An 18,950-nucleotide genomic window follows, 5' to 3' on the forward strand; every position below is an offset into this window, starting at 1 on the left:
CAACATAATTGATAATGGATATTATTTTAAATTTTAATAAATTATTTAAACGTGATCCGTGGTCTATGAGTGAGAAGCTCTTAATGATTAAAGTATCAAATTCATAATAAAAATATAGAATACAATTTTTTTATATTCTTAAATTTTAATTTAATACTTGATCGATTATTTAAAAGATTATTGAATATTTACATTAATAATCACCATGTTTAGGACCGTCCATACAGCCTATACTGGACTTAATAAGGTAAAAATTATTTTATTTAACGTTTCTTTACTGATGTGACCATATTTATTAAAAATTTATATGAAAAATTCTTAGCTTCAGCATTTTAACTGTAACGTACAAAATTTATTAACTATTGGTTGTGTGGGTCAAACTCGATACAGAAGTAACAAACATTATAAACCGGAGTTCAAAAAGTTGAGAAGCCAAAAAGTAACTACACATCATATTATATTTATTTGTAAATAAGATTTTAAAATCAAGATATAATATTTCTCATATCTTACTAGTTAGTTTGATATAAATAGTTATGACTATTTTCTATTATGATTTACATTTCTATTTATACTTTTTCAACAGTAATTTTGTATGTTCTGTTGCTAAAATATTAGTAAAAATTAACTTATTAAATATAATTGTGTTTTAAAGGTTATAAAAATAGAATTACCAGATTATGAAAAAGATCAAGTTGATTCTGAGGATTACAGCCCAGAAAAGTTACGTACCAGGTACAAAGAAAAAGGTATACAGCCTACAAGATCGTGGATTGAACGTACCACATTTATTAACAATACTGGTTCTATCATTGAACCTTATATTCCACCAGAAGGAGATGGAAAAATTTCACCAATCAGTACAGCAGTTAAGTTTTAAATACTTAATATTAATAACACCATACTAACTTAATTATTATTCTATATAGGGAGCTAAACAAAAACTTGAATTATTGAAAAAGAAAAAAGATACTTGGCAAGCCATCCGTAAAATAAGACAGAACGAGGAAGAATTTGAATTATATCCTGAATTTATAACCAAAGCACAAGATATTTATCTGAAAGCCCACACAACTATGGCCAAGTTTGTATCAACTATTTTATCTATGACATATATACAAATGTTGTGTACTTATTGGTTATTGTGACTACCTTTCTTTATATGGCATAAATTAAAAAAATTATTAAAACTATGAAAAAAACTAGGAATAAAATTCAAAATTAGAAATTAACAACTAACTCAAGTGGAAAAATTTTCAGACATGAAATTTAAAATACCTATAAATGGATTATTGTACTTTTGATACCACTTGAATTCGACCTAATAACTTCGGCGATAATGTTGACGAGCTACGCCATTTAGAGGAACCCCATAACCTTTCGAAATTTTGTGTGTGAACATTAGTTTGAGGAGCAACACAATCATAAATAGGGCCCGGAACTTGATGCATTTGCATCTTTTTTTCTAATGCGTTTATACGAGGCTTGTCTGTACATAAATGTGATTTATGTTATGTATAGTTCAATGGAACCATTTTTATTTTGCATTTTTTGCATTTTTCATCAATTTTTAATTATACGGTCATTTTATAGTAATTTTGGAGCATTCTTTGCATTTTTCTTATAATATATTATTTTGACAAAACTAAATATTTGTAAAAACTAACATATTGTGCAGCATATTGTATTACTGACATTATTTCTTATCTCCGTTTTAAATTTAGACCGCGTTATTAAACCTTGTAGTCTGTAGTTCTGTACACACTTGCATTACTTTGTGCTGTTTCCCCTGCGTTGTCGACAATGGAATGGATAACTTATCATAATTTCCATTTAATAGTTTTACCAAGAATATAGACTAATCGTTACATACACTCACGCATCTACTTCACATTGCGTCTTCTTGCGACCTTGTACAATTAAAAATAATTTCGATAATTTTACTGATACACACGAGACGTAGCGGTGTGATTGTCATTTTACGTCTTTCGGGCATAGTGGCATTATACATGTGAACGACGGATAGTAAAGTTTTCGATTTAAATATTTAATATAATTGATTTAATATGCCCAAGTACAAAGTTTCAAATAATACTCTTATTGAATTCGTTTGTAAATCATTTTGGCAAAGACGTTTTTTCATCCGATGGCACTGTGTTATTTTGCAAAATTTGTGAGGTTAAAGTGGCAGCTGACAAAAAATTTACCATTGAACAGCATATTTCGCGTAAAAAACATGTTAATGGATTTGAATTGAAAAATAAAAACCAAGAACTAAGTACAAGTAAGACACAACGTTTAATTACCGAACCATCTAAAAAATCATCTTTCAATTATGATTTGTGTCAGGCACTACTAGCCGCAAATATTCCATTGCAAAAACTACAGAATGAAACATTTAAACAATTTCTGGAAAAATATACGAATAAATTAATTCCCGATGAATCGACTTTAAGAAAAAGCTACGTTTTTCAGTGTTATCAGGAAACTATAGATAAAATCAGATCTTACGTAGAAAATAAAAAAATTTGGGTAACTTTAGATGAAACTACAGACGCCGAAGGGCGTTATGTAGCAAATGTTGTTGTGGGAACTTTGGAGTTGAATGGCCCCGGAAAACATTTTTTAATAAATACTGAAGTCTTAGAAAAGGTAAATCATAGTACAATTTCAAAACTTTTCGATAGATCACTTCAAACTATTTGGCCAAATGGTATAAAACACGACCATGTATTACTTTTATTAAGTGATGCTGCACCATATATGGTCAAAGCAGGTAGAGCTATCAAGGTATTATAATTTATAAATGTTGTTTACAATGAAATGGTTAAACCCAGCATTTTGAAGTTCATCTGTTTTGTAAACACGCCAACTATCAGTATAAATATTTGTACCTTGCTTTTATATTGTCATTTATTATTTGTAGAAGTGTAGAAGTAGTCTATGTAGTAATAAGTGCTATCTTTAACTTAAGATAAAAAACATTCCGCCATTTATCGACAAATTCTCCTAAAAATCTATTGTTGAGGTAAAACTCAACTAGCATTAATCTTTCATCTTATTTTCACCTCGCAAGTTCTGAGGCTTAAAACACTATTTTAAAGAAGTCTTATCTTCTGTTCAACAAAGTATATAACACATACAAATGAAATGTAACTGCCAACAAACCAATTACTAACATGCATGTTTACTTTCTTATGGCACGTCGCATGATTTAATATTACATTTCCAAAATATTTGTTTCTCGAAATACAATTGTTGAATGTAAACAACACACTCTATAGTATGTAGATTGTAAGTAAAATTATTCACACTGTAGTACAGCAGACGTTGAATAGGCATTTTGTATTACTAGCATATTCGTTCAATGTAGTAGCCTGTAGGACAATTAGTCGTTGTTTTATATTATGCCTCGGAGCACAATAGTTATTCGTATCAATTATACATATTATTATATTATTACTTATATCCGATTTTATTTTTATTTACCTTTAGCTTCTGTGTATCTGGTGTACTTCAACAACAATTTTTCTTTGTGACCAGTACTAAATAGTGCTCTTTTAGGTAAAACCATGTATACTTGAAAAAAAGTCCTGGCAGTTTTTCGTTCAATGGTAAATCTCAGATTTGCATCACAATTTTAACAAATTGCACATTTCACATACTACATAGTACATTAGTAATGTAACATTACACTACAAAAAGTATTGATAGTAATAAAAATACTTATAAAACAGTAGTGTTAGAAAATAGCATCAGGCATGTCCCGTTAAAAATAAAACATCATATACTCATGTCACTTATCTAAAAGAAAAATCCTCATCAATACTAATAAAAACCACCACTCAATATCTTTATCTTCTTGTTACTGAGTTTGTCTCGATAACCGATAAGTACCAATTATTATGATTAAAATTCATATTAAATTTGAATGTTTTTAATACTTTTAGCAAAGATAAACAAAATCTTCTTCAATATGTTACAGAAAAAGCTTATGTGGTAAGTAGAAAACAAACATATTGTAGTTATCAAACTTAAAACATATTGTTTATATTAAAGGAAATGCTGCACAATATAGACAATAAGACATTACGTTGGTCATTCATAAAATCCATTGAGCCACCTCGTGTAGTTCATGCAAGAGTAACAGATATTATAACTCAAGACAATTTATTTGCACAATTAACTGTACGCTTTCACACTAAACAGGTAAACATTAAAAAATGTCATATAATTATCTAAATGTATTACTCACAATCCAACAAGTTTAAATCATTCTTGTTTTTTTATTCTTAGACATTATCAGTTTTTGACCGTTTTGGGCGCTTAATTTTTGGTAGTGATGTGGTTGCCAAGGATGTCTTAGAATATGTAGTATTTGAAAAACACATTGTTAATCAATATGGAATGTGGCGTATACATGGAAAAATTATTCCCGATTGGATGCCTCCGAAAGAACCAGCTACAGTAACAAATATATTAAATGTTGAAGCTGAGACAGAAACTGCCTTAGAAGCTCAGCCAGACGAAGCAAAATCTAAAATTGTACTTCCAGATGCATAGCTAATGTAATGTAATGCTAATGTAGCATCAAATGTAAAAATAAATCATGAATAAAGATAAAGATACTTATTATTTAAAATTGTTTATACATAATCACTTAGTAAAAATATAAAAATATAAAATATACATAATATAAATACCCACTCCAAAATAATACTGAATGTAAAAAAAAATACATTTAATAATACTCTTAATATTTATATAAAATAAATTTTCTTTATGTTAATTAACATTAATATTAGCAAACTTAATACGTAATTTTTTCAATACACTTAAACAAAACTACTTGTTGGTTGGTCTACATACACAGGCTTTTTAATTTTAGTATCAACTTTTTTTTGAATTTGATGTTCGTTGGTTAAGTTCTTGGGTTTAGGTGGTAATGGAGGCGGAAGATGTCTAATGAATTTGGTACGATCATCAGGTATTGGATTTGGCCGTTTAAATTCACCATCATTCATCAGCGATTTATAAAAGCGAGCTGACTCTCTGTTTCCACCATTACGTTCTGTTAACCTTATTAATTTACAATGTTTTTTGTTGGCATCTGTTGTATTATTTTCTTTATTCTAAACATTTAAAAATATAAATATATTATCCATATTTAATAATAAAATAAAAACCATATTTAGTCATAATGTAAATACTTTTAAAAAATCAGGCATTTCGAAATTTATCTCTGTACCTCGTTGATCTTCTAATCTACTTCTTTGAGCTCGCTTTAAGCCCTCATATAACGCTAAAATTTATAAATAAATGGCGTATATTAAAATATGTATTAACAGTAGTACATTATTTAAGATAATCAACTTTATTTTATCATGAACAAATTAATTAATATTGAATCTATTTATCATCTTTAAAAATATCAACAACCATGGTTACATTGTAACAATTTTATAATTTAGCACAAGGAAAGTATGTAAGACATAGATGATAACTTGAACTTACAGTATATTCTTTCTAATATGGTTGATATCATAGGTTATGTTAGGTTAGTTTAATATAATTTATTACAAACATTTTTTATGCATTTAATTTAAAATTTGTAAGATAGCCATTTTGTTAAACATATTTTTTAAAACAGTTCAAAAAAATATATATAAAAATTGAATAAAAATTGACCAAGTTAGAGCAAGTTGTTTTTGAATAATTATTACAAAAATATTAAATGTTTCACATTTCAATAAAAAAATATCCATTTCAGCATGACAATACTTTTACATACCTAATTAAAGTTTTGATTTGAATAGAAATAAAAATAGTCGTGTCTTATCGTTTGCTGAACAGTTAAACTGGTTACCTATTTTTAAGTATTTTAATTATATCATAATAAATCGTAATACATAATTTTCGTTTTTATGTAATACATTTTTTTATTTTTTTTATTGTTAAAAATATTATCTGAATTTTAATTTTAATCTTTCCTAAAAGCTCCACAAATAGTTAGATATTTATAGATATTTACAGATTGACATAAAAAACAGGCGTTCCAATCGAGTAATTCGTGTTTTAATAGATAACAACTATTATTATAATTATTCAAAAACATAACTTGCTCTAACTTGGTCAATTTTTAAAAATTTTTTTTTTGAACTGTTTTAAAAAATATGTTTAACAAAATGGCTATCTTACAAATTTTAAATTCTTAAATGTTTTACACATTTTTTTTTTTGAATTTTTTTTTAAATACAATTTAATTTTATGCCATTCAATCAGAATTTCCATACTTAGTATTGTAAAAAAAACTGCATTTAAATATATTGATTTCCCATTGAGATATTAAGGGTGATACGGGACTTATGGGCCAACTGTATATTATTTATAATATCATAACCCCTTAAAATATGTTGTTGGTTCAAGTATTGGAAGTATTTGGAATCAATACTAATATTTTAGTATTTTAGAGGAAAATATTACAATAAATAATTCATTAAATTATTGAAGTAACAACCAGAAGAAGAATATGAAGATTTTAATTCAATTCCTGTCAATGTTTAATTTCCTTAACAACATTACAATATAAAAATATAAACATTTTAAATAATGCAATATAATTTGAATAGAACATAATATTATAACTACAGAATTTTACACTACAAATATTTTTCCAGGTTTATCAAACGCAATCATTAAAATTAAAATAATAAATAAGAATTATATTCATTTAAAGTTAAATAACCTACTAAACTTAAACTATTATTGTAAAACTATTAATAATTAAAACCAAATAATTACCATCACTCTCAGATTGTTTGTCGTTTTGTATTTTGGTAGTTGGTTTTAATTTAGCAATAAGTGGTGGAAGTTTACTCAGTGTTTGTTTTTTTTCAGTACTATTAATTTGTTGATCATGCATAACAAATTGTGATTTACAAGTCTTTTTTATTTTCTAAAAAATTTTTTATAATTTTATAATTAAACATGATAAATAGTAACAATAATATTCTTACTCTTTGTTTTTCATGAAATATTGAATCTCTTCTTAAAAATCTACTTATCAAGCTAGAAGATTGTTCTGATCCCCATTCTTCAGACTAAAATAAATAAAAGAATTTGTTTTATTTATTCATGTAATATAGATACAATTTTAATTTAGAAATAACTATTTACTTATACTTTTTTTTTTTTAGGGGGGGGAGAGGGGCATTTACTTTGCTTTAATTTTTTGTAAATTTTTCTTATACAAAAAAAGATTAGATATTTATATGTTAAATAAGAGATAAATTAACACATAGAAAACCATTTTTTCTTTATTTATTGTAATTATTTGTGTAATCTAATTACCTTAAGAAATGGGATAAGTTAATTTCTTATATTGGGCTCAAAACTTAATGTTTATTAATATCCATTATTCAACAAAAATACATCGTAATACTACAAAAAGCTTAATTATTCATACAAGATTCTTAATATACAAAAGTTATAAATCAATAACTATTTTTAAGCACTCAGAACATTAGGATTATATTTTCATTTTGTGTTTTAACAAACTAAAATCTTCAATACTTTAAAAACCCAAAATATTTAGAAAAATGATATTTAGTGTTTTTGTATTAGTAAATGAAAAAAAAAATATATTAATCTAAGATGGTAATATTTGGTCAATAGTTCCAAATATTCAGTGAGAAATTCTGCATAAAAATAAAAATTTGGAATGTTAAAGTTTATTGTTTTGGATTAAAATAATTTAGAGAACTATAATTCAGCATTAATAAGTATATGTAACACATGTTAACTAACTTTTATAGATCCTTGATCTGATGGAAGTTTATTAAATTCTGGATTTTTATTTTGCAATAGGTCTTCAAATACTTGATTAGTTAATTCATCCAAGTTATCTGGAGCTTGTCCATTTCTTAGTGTAATATTTTGAGCAAATGATGTCATACTACTGCGAGTCAAAACTTGAATTCGACGATTTTCTACAAGTGAAACATCCATATCCAGATCAATGACTTCGTTTTCACTTATCTGAAATAACAAATTATTATAAAGTTAACGTTATATATATATATATTGAAGCATTACAAATACTCACAGAACACAGTGTCACCATTTCAGTTTTATAACCATAAGAAGATAATATGGGACTTATCTCTTGCCCGATTGTTGAATCTATTTTACAATCAACATTTATAGTTTTTCTGTCAGGAAGATCTAATCTAAACCAGATTCTAGGTTCAACTTTAACATCTAAACCATCCAGAACACATGAACTGCTATTTACATCAATTATCTATAAAATAAGAATATATTTGCATTTAAAAAATACTCTTTTATAATATATTTTATTTATGATTAATATTTAAAACAAAAATAATAATTTGGCACTGCATAGTAAGTATTATGTAAAAATTTCCACTGATTGTAAAAATAACTTAATTACATTACTTATTTAATTAAGCTTTTAAAAAAATATATATAATATATATATATATATATATATATATACATATAATTACTAAAGAGTGTATTTTCAGGTTCATAAAAACTTAAAATTATATTAACATATTTTAAGAAAACTCTAAAATATTCTTAAACTTGTAAATATGCAGATAATGATTTTTTTTTCTAAAATAATTCAATCAAAACAATAAATAATTATTATGCATCATTTCTTTAGTAACAGGAGGTATATTATTTAAACATAAAAAATGTAAATAATTGAATGATTTTCAATTTTTATAATTCTTAAATAAAATTAGTTTTATGACTGGTAAAAATTGTTGCTAGAAGAAATCACAACTCGAGAAATTAACTAAATTTTTGATATTTTATGAAAAACAATAGAATATATTATAAAATATGAAAAATAGGCTAAATATTTTCTAATGTTCCGAATATGCTAAATCATTCACATTTTTTATTCTCGTAAAGTTACATAAAGCCAATAAAAATATGTAAAAACCTTTAGATCCGCTCTCTAATAATTATAAAAATAAACTTTTTGTTTTTAAACAACATTTTAACTACTTATTAAGAATGCGGATAATAATAGGCCTATAAGTTATAAGTTATAACTTATAAAAGATATAATTAAAACAATATAATATGCTTCCATAAAATTGATATCCAGTAAACGAGTAAACCTATAATATTATGTATTTTATTAAAATAATAAATAGGTATCTTTGTTAAGAAATACTTATAAAGTAAATAGTAATAACTAATAACAAATGCATTTCAAGATAATATGCTGGGTGGATTTTTTTTTTTTACTGTCTTAGTTGAAAAATCGGTTTAAAAAAAAACTTATGTTGAGTATCATTCCTACAATAGTATCAGATAATTCTAAATTAAAATGTTTAAAAACCAAAAACGTTAAAAAATTGTTTTTGTAATACATTAAAAATATTTATTTTAACTGTAAACATATTATCAAAAAATAAATCATACCTGTTCATTGTTGGATTGAGTTTTTACTTTGAAGTGTTTATAAGGATAACCACGTTTATCAAATAATCTTTGAATAAGAACTTGAACAGTCATATCGGGAGTAACGTGCAAAACCGTTGATGATTGATCAGGAAGTGTCACTCGACACAATCCAGATGTTAATGGAGGCTGCACAGTAGATTGACGTCTCCATGATAATAAAGATTTTCGACGACTTCCAGTGTTGACATGGTATTCAATAGTGCTTGTATTATTTATTTCTTCAATGTCACTAACCTAAGAAATCAAAATTAAAAATTAAAATTTTTATACTGAACTGCAATTATTGTATAATTTAACACAAAAATTAACATACCTTTTTGCTAGAACATTCCAAAGATTTAAAAATAGATGTGTCTTGTTCAGTTAATGGTAAATGGTCAGCAATCTGTTCTACTAAACACATTTTATAAAGATCGGACTTCACAAAACGTGGATAGCTATCAAACTTCATTAAATTAAACACTTGTTTTTGTGCCTAAAAGAAATATATAGATGATTTATTGTACTTCATTAGTATATTATAAAAATCATGGAATAAGAGTAAACATGCCTGTAAAAAGAGATTAGGGTCAGCTTCCTCAATTTGTTCGATTGTAAGATTTGATGCTTTAGAGTCCACATTAACTGGTTCAATAGCATCACATGCTAAATGTTTAGCATATATATCTCGAGCAATTGCACATCGTAACTCTTGGTCTATAGTTGAGTGATATCGTTCACATGCAGTCCAAAAGTACAAATTCTCTGCACTAAATTCTTTTTTTAAAAACTCCTATTTAAATAATAAAACAAATGTATAAGTTCAGCATTTCGTAAATATTCTAAGGATAATATTTATTTATTCTTCAAGAAGATAATGTGCCATACTGAATGAGTTTCACTGAGAACTCACAAATTTACAATCTTCAATAAAATATTCAAAACATATAGTAGGTAGGTATGTAAAATATTTTGACTTATCTTGAGTTAATAATATTACTATTAAAACTATAATAGGCATATGACATTTAAAATTTTTTTTTAAATTAATGTCGATAAAAAATGCCATTTTCTTTCATGCTTGAGGCGTACAATTACTAATTGATTTTTGTTATGGGAAGCATAACATGACATAACAAAAATACAAAAAACACATATAACTATATAACAGATATGACTGTTAATGGGCTACAAGGTGCAAAGTTAACACAATAAATAACACAAATTCAGGGATATATATTATGTAATAATAATAAGCAATCATCTTTAAATAAACAAAAATTTCCATCGTAAATCTCAAAATTTCTGTTCCTGGGGTTGGGGCTATCACTTTTTAACTTAGCCTATCTTCTGCCCATAGATCTAATAAATCTGTATACAAAATTTTGTTACAATCAGTCCAGCCGTTTAAGATTGCATAAAGAACAAACAGACAGAAATTGGTTTATATATGTATAGATAGATAACATATTACTTCCTATGTCAACTGAAATCAGCAGCCCTAAGACATATAAATGTACTTATTGTATTTACATAGAGTGTGAATACTCTTTCTCTTTTTTTTTATAAGCATTTAAACCAACAAAATGTTTCTGCTCAGAATCGTTTATAGTATACAACGATGTAATTGAATTGAATTTAAATTTAACACTATCCATTACAATGTTCCACTTGTACTTATTGCACAGCAAAGCGTACTCACTTACCCCCCCCTTTTTTTAATTTGACCCAAACAGCTTTTATATAATTAAAAAAAATAATATTATTTAAGTAAAATGGTTGAGGAAAATAAAAATGTATTACTAAATTTCTCCCAATACTCTGATTTTTTTATAAACTTATCACTTAATTAAATTTGGAAAGAATTTAATTTAGTTAATTATAATTTTAAGTTTGTTTCTGAATAAAACTGAATTAAACACCCTAAGAAAATCAAACATTTTTAATAAGTAACATCTAAAAATAATTTATTTATATAAAAACTTACTGCAAAGTTTTGAGAAGTTATTGGGTCTTGTAAAACTCTCTCAAACGATAATGTCCAATCTTGAGCTTGACTGGTTTTTGAATTATTCTTAAATATAAAAAAAACATGACAAATTAATATAATTCATAGAGAAAAATAGGATTATCATTTGTAATTTAGAATTAAATATCAATCTTGTATCTATTTTAGAAATAGATGTACAAAATATGATTATACCAATGTCAATATTATGACTATAATTTACAATTATGTACATCTTTCGATCAGTGATTTCCAATTTTAGCGCTATACCTAAGAGTCATTTATAATATTGTGGAACGTTTTACTCTTCTATCAATTATGTTTTTATAGTTTGTGACTTATAGATTATATTGAAATGTATAACTACATAGAATAAAATAACTCATTTAACATAATTTAAAATACCAAATGTAGTACAAATGTATTGTTATATTTAATGGAAGAGATGGTCTTTAAAAAAAAATTATTTTTGATTGTCCATGTTAAGTATAAGAAGATTAAAAAAAATATTTTAAACTAAAAATTGAGGATGTGAATGTTAGTCATTAAACTTCTAAGCAGTTAATTAGCTAAAATTGTTTGTGGTGGAATATAAATTGAATATTTATATGGTATTAAATAAAAATAATTATATAATTTATACTTTTAATAAATATTCACATTAAATTAGAAATGTATAAGATATATATAAAAGAATAAAGATTTAAGTATGTATAACAATAAAATTGTCCATCTTTTATATTATTTGAGTAAATTTCAAGTATAAGACATTTTTGTAAAAAAATTAATAGGTGTCAATGAGATTTTTAAAAATCTAAAGACACCCAATTAGGAAATACTGGATTAAATTAAGAAATTAATAATAATTTATGGCACATTTATAAATATATGAATATTTTTAATATTACATTTAATAATTAGATAACTTTTGATAACTCTAAATATTTAAATAACACAAATATTGCAACTAACTTATAATGAAATGATACAATTCTAAAGAAAAATACTAATAAATTGATAACATGATAACATTTTATTAGTGTGCTATTTAAATAATAATTGCCACAATTAAAATTAATTAGTAAAAATATATTTAGAGTTAAAATATAATATGAATTTTGTTATATATACCGTGGTTTTGTTTTCAAAAGAATTTGTTCGCCTAAGAACACGCACAAAAGGACTGTTGGAGAATGTAATACAACTGATTTTACGAAAAGGAAGCATTTCCTTTGTAGATAAAAAATAAAAGTACTAAAAATATTCAATGAAGTACATCTTCTAAGACTATAATACTTTTATGCCACACTAAACATAACATTTTCACATATACTATTTATTTTCATATACTATTTTGATAAATTATGTATGACAGACACATGTCACGGATATTGGAATGACGTCATTACATACAGTAACCTACCTAGCATCACATTTAAAATTGTAATTAGAATTGCATATAATGAATACTAATGAACTCAACTCAATAACATATTGAGATACTATGTTATGGAAACAGTTATTTAAAACTTCATAAATCATAATATAAATAATGTTGTAATTGATAAATCATAACTTTCATAAGCTTATCATTTAACAAAAGTAATACATTTTAGCAAAACATGAGCTAATTTACATTTCATATTTTCAATTATCAAGAACAACAACCACACAAACAACATTATTGAAGTTTCATGATAAAAATGAATATGCTTTAAGTTAATGGTGGGCATAGTCCGATTTCAAAAATCCTGATTTTACGCATTATCCAACTGTATTTTGAAGTTCAATGACTTATTTTTAAAATTTAATAATATTTTAATTCTATAACATAATTTTTGGACAAAGGTATATCAAATTTTCAACAGATTTTAAGTACCAGAGATATTATAAAATATAAGTATTAATTTATTGTTAAATTTTCATAATAAAATAAAATAATTTATTTTATTATACATTAAAAATAATTGTAAGTCAAAAATCACGTAAAAAAAAATCTATAAATCCTAATAATTGGGAAAATCCAGATTTGGATATCCAGATATTCGGATAATTCAGATATTTAGATTTCATGCCCATCCCTACTTTAAGTAAAATAATGTTTAATTATTGTAAAATTTAAATGTATGATGATACTTTTTTATACATAGAAATACAATTTATTATTTTTATTTGATTGTAATTACTAATTTAAACAATAGTGATTATATTAAATATAGTATTCCACAATCATGTATCATGAGTTATGACATTTTTATGAACCAAACATGTTCTTAATATTGAATCTTATACCTTATACTAATAAACAAGAACTATGTATAATAACATCATTACGAGTGCCATAAAATATCAGTTATTTAGGCCGAACTTATGACAAAATACAGTGATAAATAACCTTTCTTGAAGACAAAATACAATAATCCTTATATTTTACTATCTTGCACTACCACACATATTAAATAAAAACGAGCAAAGAATGAGCACAACTTATACTGTTAAATTTCCATACTCTCATTGCTTTTTTTAGTAATATAAGTCTATATATTGTATAAAATAAAATTTGATATCAAATTGATTGATATATTTTTAAATTTATTATTATACCCTGTGGCGCCAAACTCAATTTTTATAGAAAGGGTAAAGTACAAAAATTAATACCCACCCCACCCAGAAACACCTAACTAAATCGAGTATTCACATCAGTTTTTGATATTCGGGAATATTTATATTTATTTCCTCCCTATATGAATTATTTTTATACATTACCCTAACCACCTACGATTCATCCACCCACTTTCACAGGTCAAGCAGTTGCCATACCTAAACATAAGGTTCGGTGCCACTGATTATACCCAAAACCCAAAACCAATATTGATTAAAACAACTTCGTATCAAAAAAACTATTTACTTTTTTCATAAAATAATATTATGGTTAAATCAAAATAATTAAAGACGTAAGTGTTATCGGTGGCTTCTTCATTTAAAATTTCATTATATTGTCATTGTCATTGTCATTAGCTCATACTCTTATTGTGCCGATTGTGTATTTATTAATAAAGAAAAAAAAACTTTTTTCATAAAATATAAACACTTCTATATCTACAGCAATTAAGAAAAATAAATATTATTTTTACTAACTAATAAAATATCAACTTACACAAAATCCATCCGTTTCTGGAATGAAATCTTCAGTTCCTTCTTTGATATTTTGTAAACTTCCCCATATGTTAACAATACAATCTTCGTCATTAGTTTTAAGGTCTCCCAGACTTTGAGTAACAAGGGGATATCTTGAACAGTCAAATTCTGTACTTGATTTAGTTTTGACATCTGATAATAATATTTCTTGACTTCGATAACTGCTACCTAAACTCATTCCTTCACACGAATTATTTTCATATTGTACACTACTCTCACTTTTTGATCTACGGGGCCCAGGTGATCTGCTTAATACAGTATAATCAGGTCCTAATTGACTAAATACAAGATCAACTGAGCTAGTACTTAATGGTGAACGACTTCTAGCGCCACGTTCAACTACGCTATCCTTAGGAGTAATTGAATCTGAACAATCAACGCAATGTGTAGCCATTTCACCAACCTTGCAAAAAAAAATATATATCATGGTGATAATTTATTAAGCTAAATTGATAAATAATAAATACTTGTTGTATGTGCAAACATTGATTCTGCACATCGACCATCAATATTCTATCCGTCTGCATGCCGCAGTAATCCTTATATCCAATACCTGAATCACTATTGCTAGTTGTGGTTGTTGTGCTATCATGACTTGGATGTGGTGAATTTCCAACAATTGACATACGATTAGCATCGTTTTTATAATACTTTTCGATAGCAATTACAATTTGATCACAGTTTGGAGGGAATTGAGTACATACACCAGTCGAATCTCTGACACAAGTTATTTTAAAACTATTAGCTTGTGCAGAATGATCATCATGTGATGCTGGGTCTATAGCAAATACATGACAAGAGTTTGATGGCTCATCGTCTATAGATGATATAGTGACAACACCAAAATATTTGCTATTTTCATCAGAACTGGCAGCACAAAACATGACACGGTTACCTGGATAAACAGCTAAAGTTACACCTGCATTATTCTGTAGACAAAGACTGGATCCATATCCTGTCATTAATACAGCAGTATGAGAACGTTTTTCTGCTTTCAAACGTTTAATACAGCTTTTAACAACCTAATTAAAAACAAATTAAAATAATAGTGAGTTATTTTACTACTTGAAAACTTTATCTAATACAGATAATTAGTAAGACATAAAAATATAAGTATATAAGTTAAAGTAATTAGTATAAGAATCTGTTATCTGTAAGTTGTATTATTTTTCTTTTTTACACATTTTTATGATTTATTTATTTAGTTGTATGGCTTAACAAATCAACGTTACAGCAAATATACTTATTTTACATTTTTATAATGAAAAGCTACTTGTGATGAGTCAACAATTAAAACAAACGCAAAATTTAAATTAGATTAAGATAAATAAAACAAATTATTAGTGTTAATTATTATTAAGTTGTTTAAACATATATCTTCGATTATATTTTTAATAACAAATACAAGTAATAGGGAAGTACCTATATTATTTAGTTAAAAAAATTATTACTTATAGGTACATTGAATAATATGAGTTAAATTTAAAAATAGAAATTAGGTACAATTGTAGATTTTAAATTATGAATTATAATTTGTAAATAATACCTTAAATAAAAATAATTAATAGATTTTAAATTACTAACTTGTAGACGAGATCCAGCAGGTATACATGGCATTTCAATTGAACCTAAATACCTCACGACTATTTGAAAATTATAAACAGTTACTGCTTCTTTATCAAATGTCGAACAATTGTTATTATTTCGATTACAAGGTTTTGATACGTGGGCAAACTCCATTCCATAAACTGCATTATCATTTCTCATTTTATTTACATTAATAGGAGTTAAGGCTGGCCTAGATTTGTGTGGATATTTTGGTCGTTGTCTTCCCAATTCATTTTTAAATTCTTCATCAGAGCTATCAGAATAATAATTCTCAGCAATTTGTAATCGCAAAGCAGATTGACATCCACCGATTAATTGTACTACATCATCATGTAATAATTTACTAACATTATGGTTGCTGACGGCTACCAAATAGTCGCCTGCTCTGAGACCAGCCTCATCGGCAGGGCTACCAGGAACAATACAACTAAGTATGCAGGGCTGCTGCCCAGATATAGTAAATCCAAATCCATTTTTTCCTCTATTTACTTCTACCATACGTACACCATAGTTGGGTCGTTTCTTACGTCTTCGTACAGGATGCATTGCAAAGAATTAACTTACATCCTTGAAGATTTCAATGCCCTGATTAGTAACTAAACTCGGTTTAATATTATTAAAAACTGTCACGTCACGAACAAAAATGAATACTTTCAATTAAAAAATTAATTACTCTTTATATAAGCTTAAAAAAATATCTCGGGAGTTAACAACAATTTTCATAAAATAAAGCCATTAAATATTTACTATAAAGTATAAACAGTAATTTATTACTAATTGCACTAGAATAGTAGAATGGAATGTATAATATTTGATAGAACTATGATATTTTATTATTTTAATGATATCCATTATAATATTATGCCAACCATGAACTTTTGACAAAATAAACCAAGGTTCCATTTTAAAACCGTTATAAATACCACTGTGGTAACAATAAGATATAATCTCATTGTGGTCTTATCACATTATCCGACTTCAAACCACGGCGTACTCGCTTACCGCCTTACTGCCATACTATAAAAACATAGAATATAGTTCAATTGTTCAATATAGTAATATACCATAATATGTCTTGTTATTAAACAAAAAATTGTTGGATTATTTAAAAAAATGAAAAAAAATGTTTGAACAATTTTAAATAGCTTATAGTAAATACATCAATATACATTTGAAGAAATTATTTGTTATTGAATAATATTTTAGCTAAATTTATTTCTTATCAATTATTTGTATTTGAGTTAAAATGGCTAATATTAGTATTAAATGTCAAAAGTGTCGATTTGAATTAGCATCAAGTGAAAGTTCATCTATTCTTGACTGTCACGAAAAACAAATTCAAAATACAGCTAGAGTTACATATAGTTGCAATGATAACGTAATGGAAAATAATTGGTACATATCATCTAATACTTTACCTCAATGGATAAATACAGCAATTGAAGAAGTAAGTACATCAAAAACAATTAATTTTACAAATTACAACTAAAGTTATAAGTAAACTATCAAATTATTTTTAAATTATATTGGATTATTGGTTTTGTTGTAGAGAATAGAGATTTGTATTGAGGTGTGAATTATTGTTATAATTTTATGTTTTCTCTCATCTCAATTGCAGAAACATTTTATATGATTTGTTAACTTTGTATTACTTGTACTGCTATTTCAATCAATGTGTTATAATAAAATGAAGTATACTTCATAACAAATTTGTGTAAATAAATTCCTGAACTTCTAAATTTAAATAAGTATAGGATTTATACATGGATTCTATAAAGTAGAGCTCTAAATAGTATTAACCTAACATACTTACATAAGTTTAAATTATAACAATATGATCAGACTTGTTGATATCTGTGATCCAGTGGTGTACTAACAGGGGAGTTAAACCCCCCCCCCCCCAATTTTTAGAATAAATTTTTTTAGTATGAGAAAACTAAAATTTAGGATGAAATAAATTAAAAATAATCGCATAAATAACAATTAGTAGTCTATTAAAATTTATGATATATTTTGTTATGTTCAGATGGCAGGTTATCCAATATAATAAAAATTAACCCCAAATAAAATTGTTTTATCAATTTCAGGATGATTGGCAAAAGGGTAAATTGAGCTGTCCAAATTGCAATTTAAGAGTTGGTTCTTTTGACTTTGTTGGCGGTATGAAATGCCCATGTAAAAAATATGTATTACCTCAAATCCATTTAGTTAAAAGTAAAGTAGATATTTATTTTCGATAAAAATTGTGTATTCACTTCTGTTAATGTTATGTATGACTTACTGATTTTTGTTGATTTGTAAAGATTGTAATCTTATACTAATATACTAAAGCCACAATTAATTTTATGAATTGTTTAGAATTTAATATTTGTACTTATCAATTAGATTTCTACTCTAAATAAATTTTAATTTATTGCAATTCGAATATTTTATTTTCTAGTTAATATTACTGTAACACTGCATCATTAATTTATAGTACTTATGTTAAGTTCAGTGGCGTATTTTGGTTGATTTCTCGGGGGGTGTCAACATTTATTGAACCTCAAAAACAAAATGTTTAGTATTATTTACTAATGTAAAAAGACATTGAATTAATTTTTTAACAAATTAATATGTTAGGAATTGACAAGAAGTTTTACATTTGATAAAAATA

General features: G+C 25.8%; 3 protein-coding genes across 3 annotated transcripts; 2 read left to right on the top strand and 1 right to left on the bottom strand.

The window, feature by feature from the left end:
* Positions 1–37: 37 nt before the first annotated feature.
* On the top strand, positions 38–4,642 carry mRpL45 (mitochondrial ribosomal protein L45). Its single transcript, XM_015524905.2, has 7 exons — positions 38–247; positions 323–439; positions 656–868; positions 930–1,084; positions 3,951–3,999; positions 4,060–4,209; positions 4,297–4,642. The coding sequence occupies exons 1-7, from the start codon at positions 206–208 to the stop codon at positions 4,561–4,563; spliced, it is 993 nt and encodes a 330-aa protein (XP_015380391.2). The 5' UTR covers positions 38–205; the 3' UTR covers positions 4,564–4,642.
* On the bottom strand, positions 4,615–17,104 carry loco (regulator of G protein signaling family member locomotion defects). Its single transcript, XM_089223913.1, has 13 exons — positions 16,274–17,104; positions 15,157–15,711; positions 14,649–15,092; positions 11,471–11,557; positions 10,055–10,276; positions 9,818–9,979; positions 9,463–9,738; positions 8,105–8,302; positions 7,807–8,037; positions 7,017–7,100; positions 6,802–6,955; positions 5,211–5,302; positions 4,615–5,132 (listed from the first exon to the last, which is right to left on the bottom strand). The coding sequence occupies exons 1-13, from the start codon at positions 16,841–16,843 to the stop codon at positions 4,836–4,838; spliced, it is 3,372 nt and encodes a 1,123-aa protein (XP_089080039.1). The 5' UTR covers positions 16,844–17,104; the 3' UTR covers positions 4,615–4,835.
* Positions 17,105–17,310: 206 nt separating this feature from the next.
* On the top strand, positions 17,311–18,716 carry LOC107174101 (E3 ubiquitin-protein ligase RNF180-like). Its single transcript, XM_015524922.2, has 2 exons — positions 17,311–17,744; positions 18,385–18,716. Exons 1-2 carry the CDS (start codon positions 17,544–17,546, stop codon positions 18,535–18,537), a joined length of 354 nt encoding a protein of 117 aa, XP_015380408.1. The 5' UTR covers positions 17,311–17,543; the 3' UTR covers positions 18,538–18,716.
* The last annotated feature ends 234 nt before the right edge of the window (positions 18,717–18,950 follow it).

The sequence above is a fragment of the Diuraphis noxia genome, unplaced genomic scaffold (genome assembly GCF_037042655.1).
Source record: "Diuraphis noxia isolate RWA-SAM2 unplaced genomic scaffold, SU_Dnox_SAM2 contig0003, whole genome shotgun sequence".
In the NCBI taxonomy this organism is placed as follows: Eukaryota; Metazoa; Arthropoda; class Insecta; order Hemiptera; family Aphididae; genus Diuraphis; species Diuraphis noxia.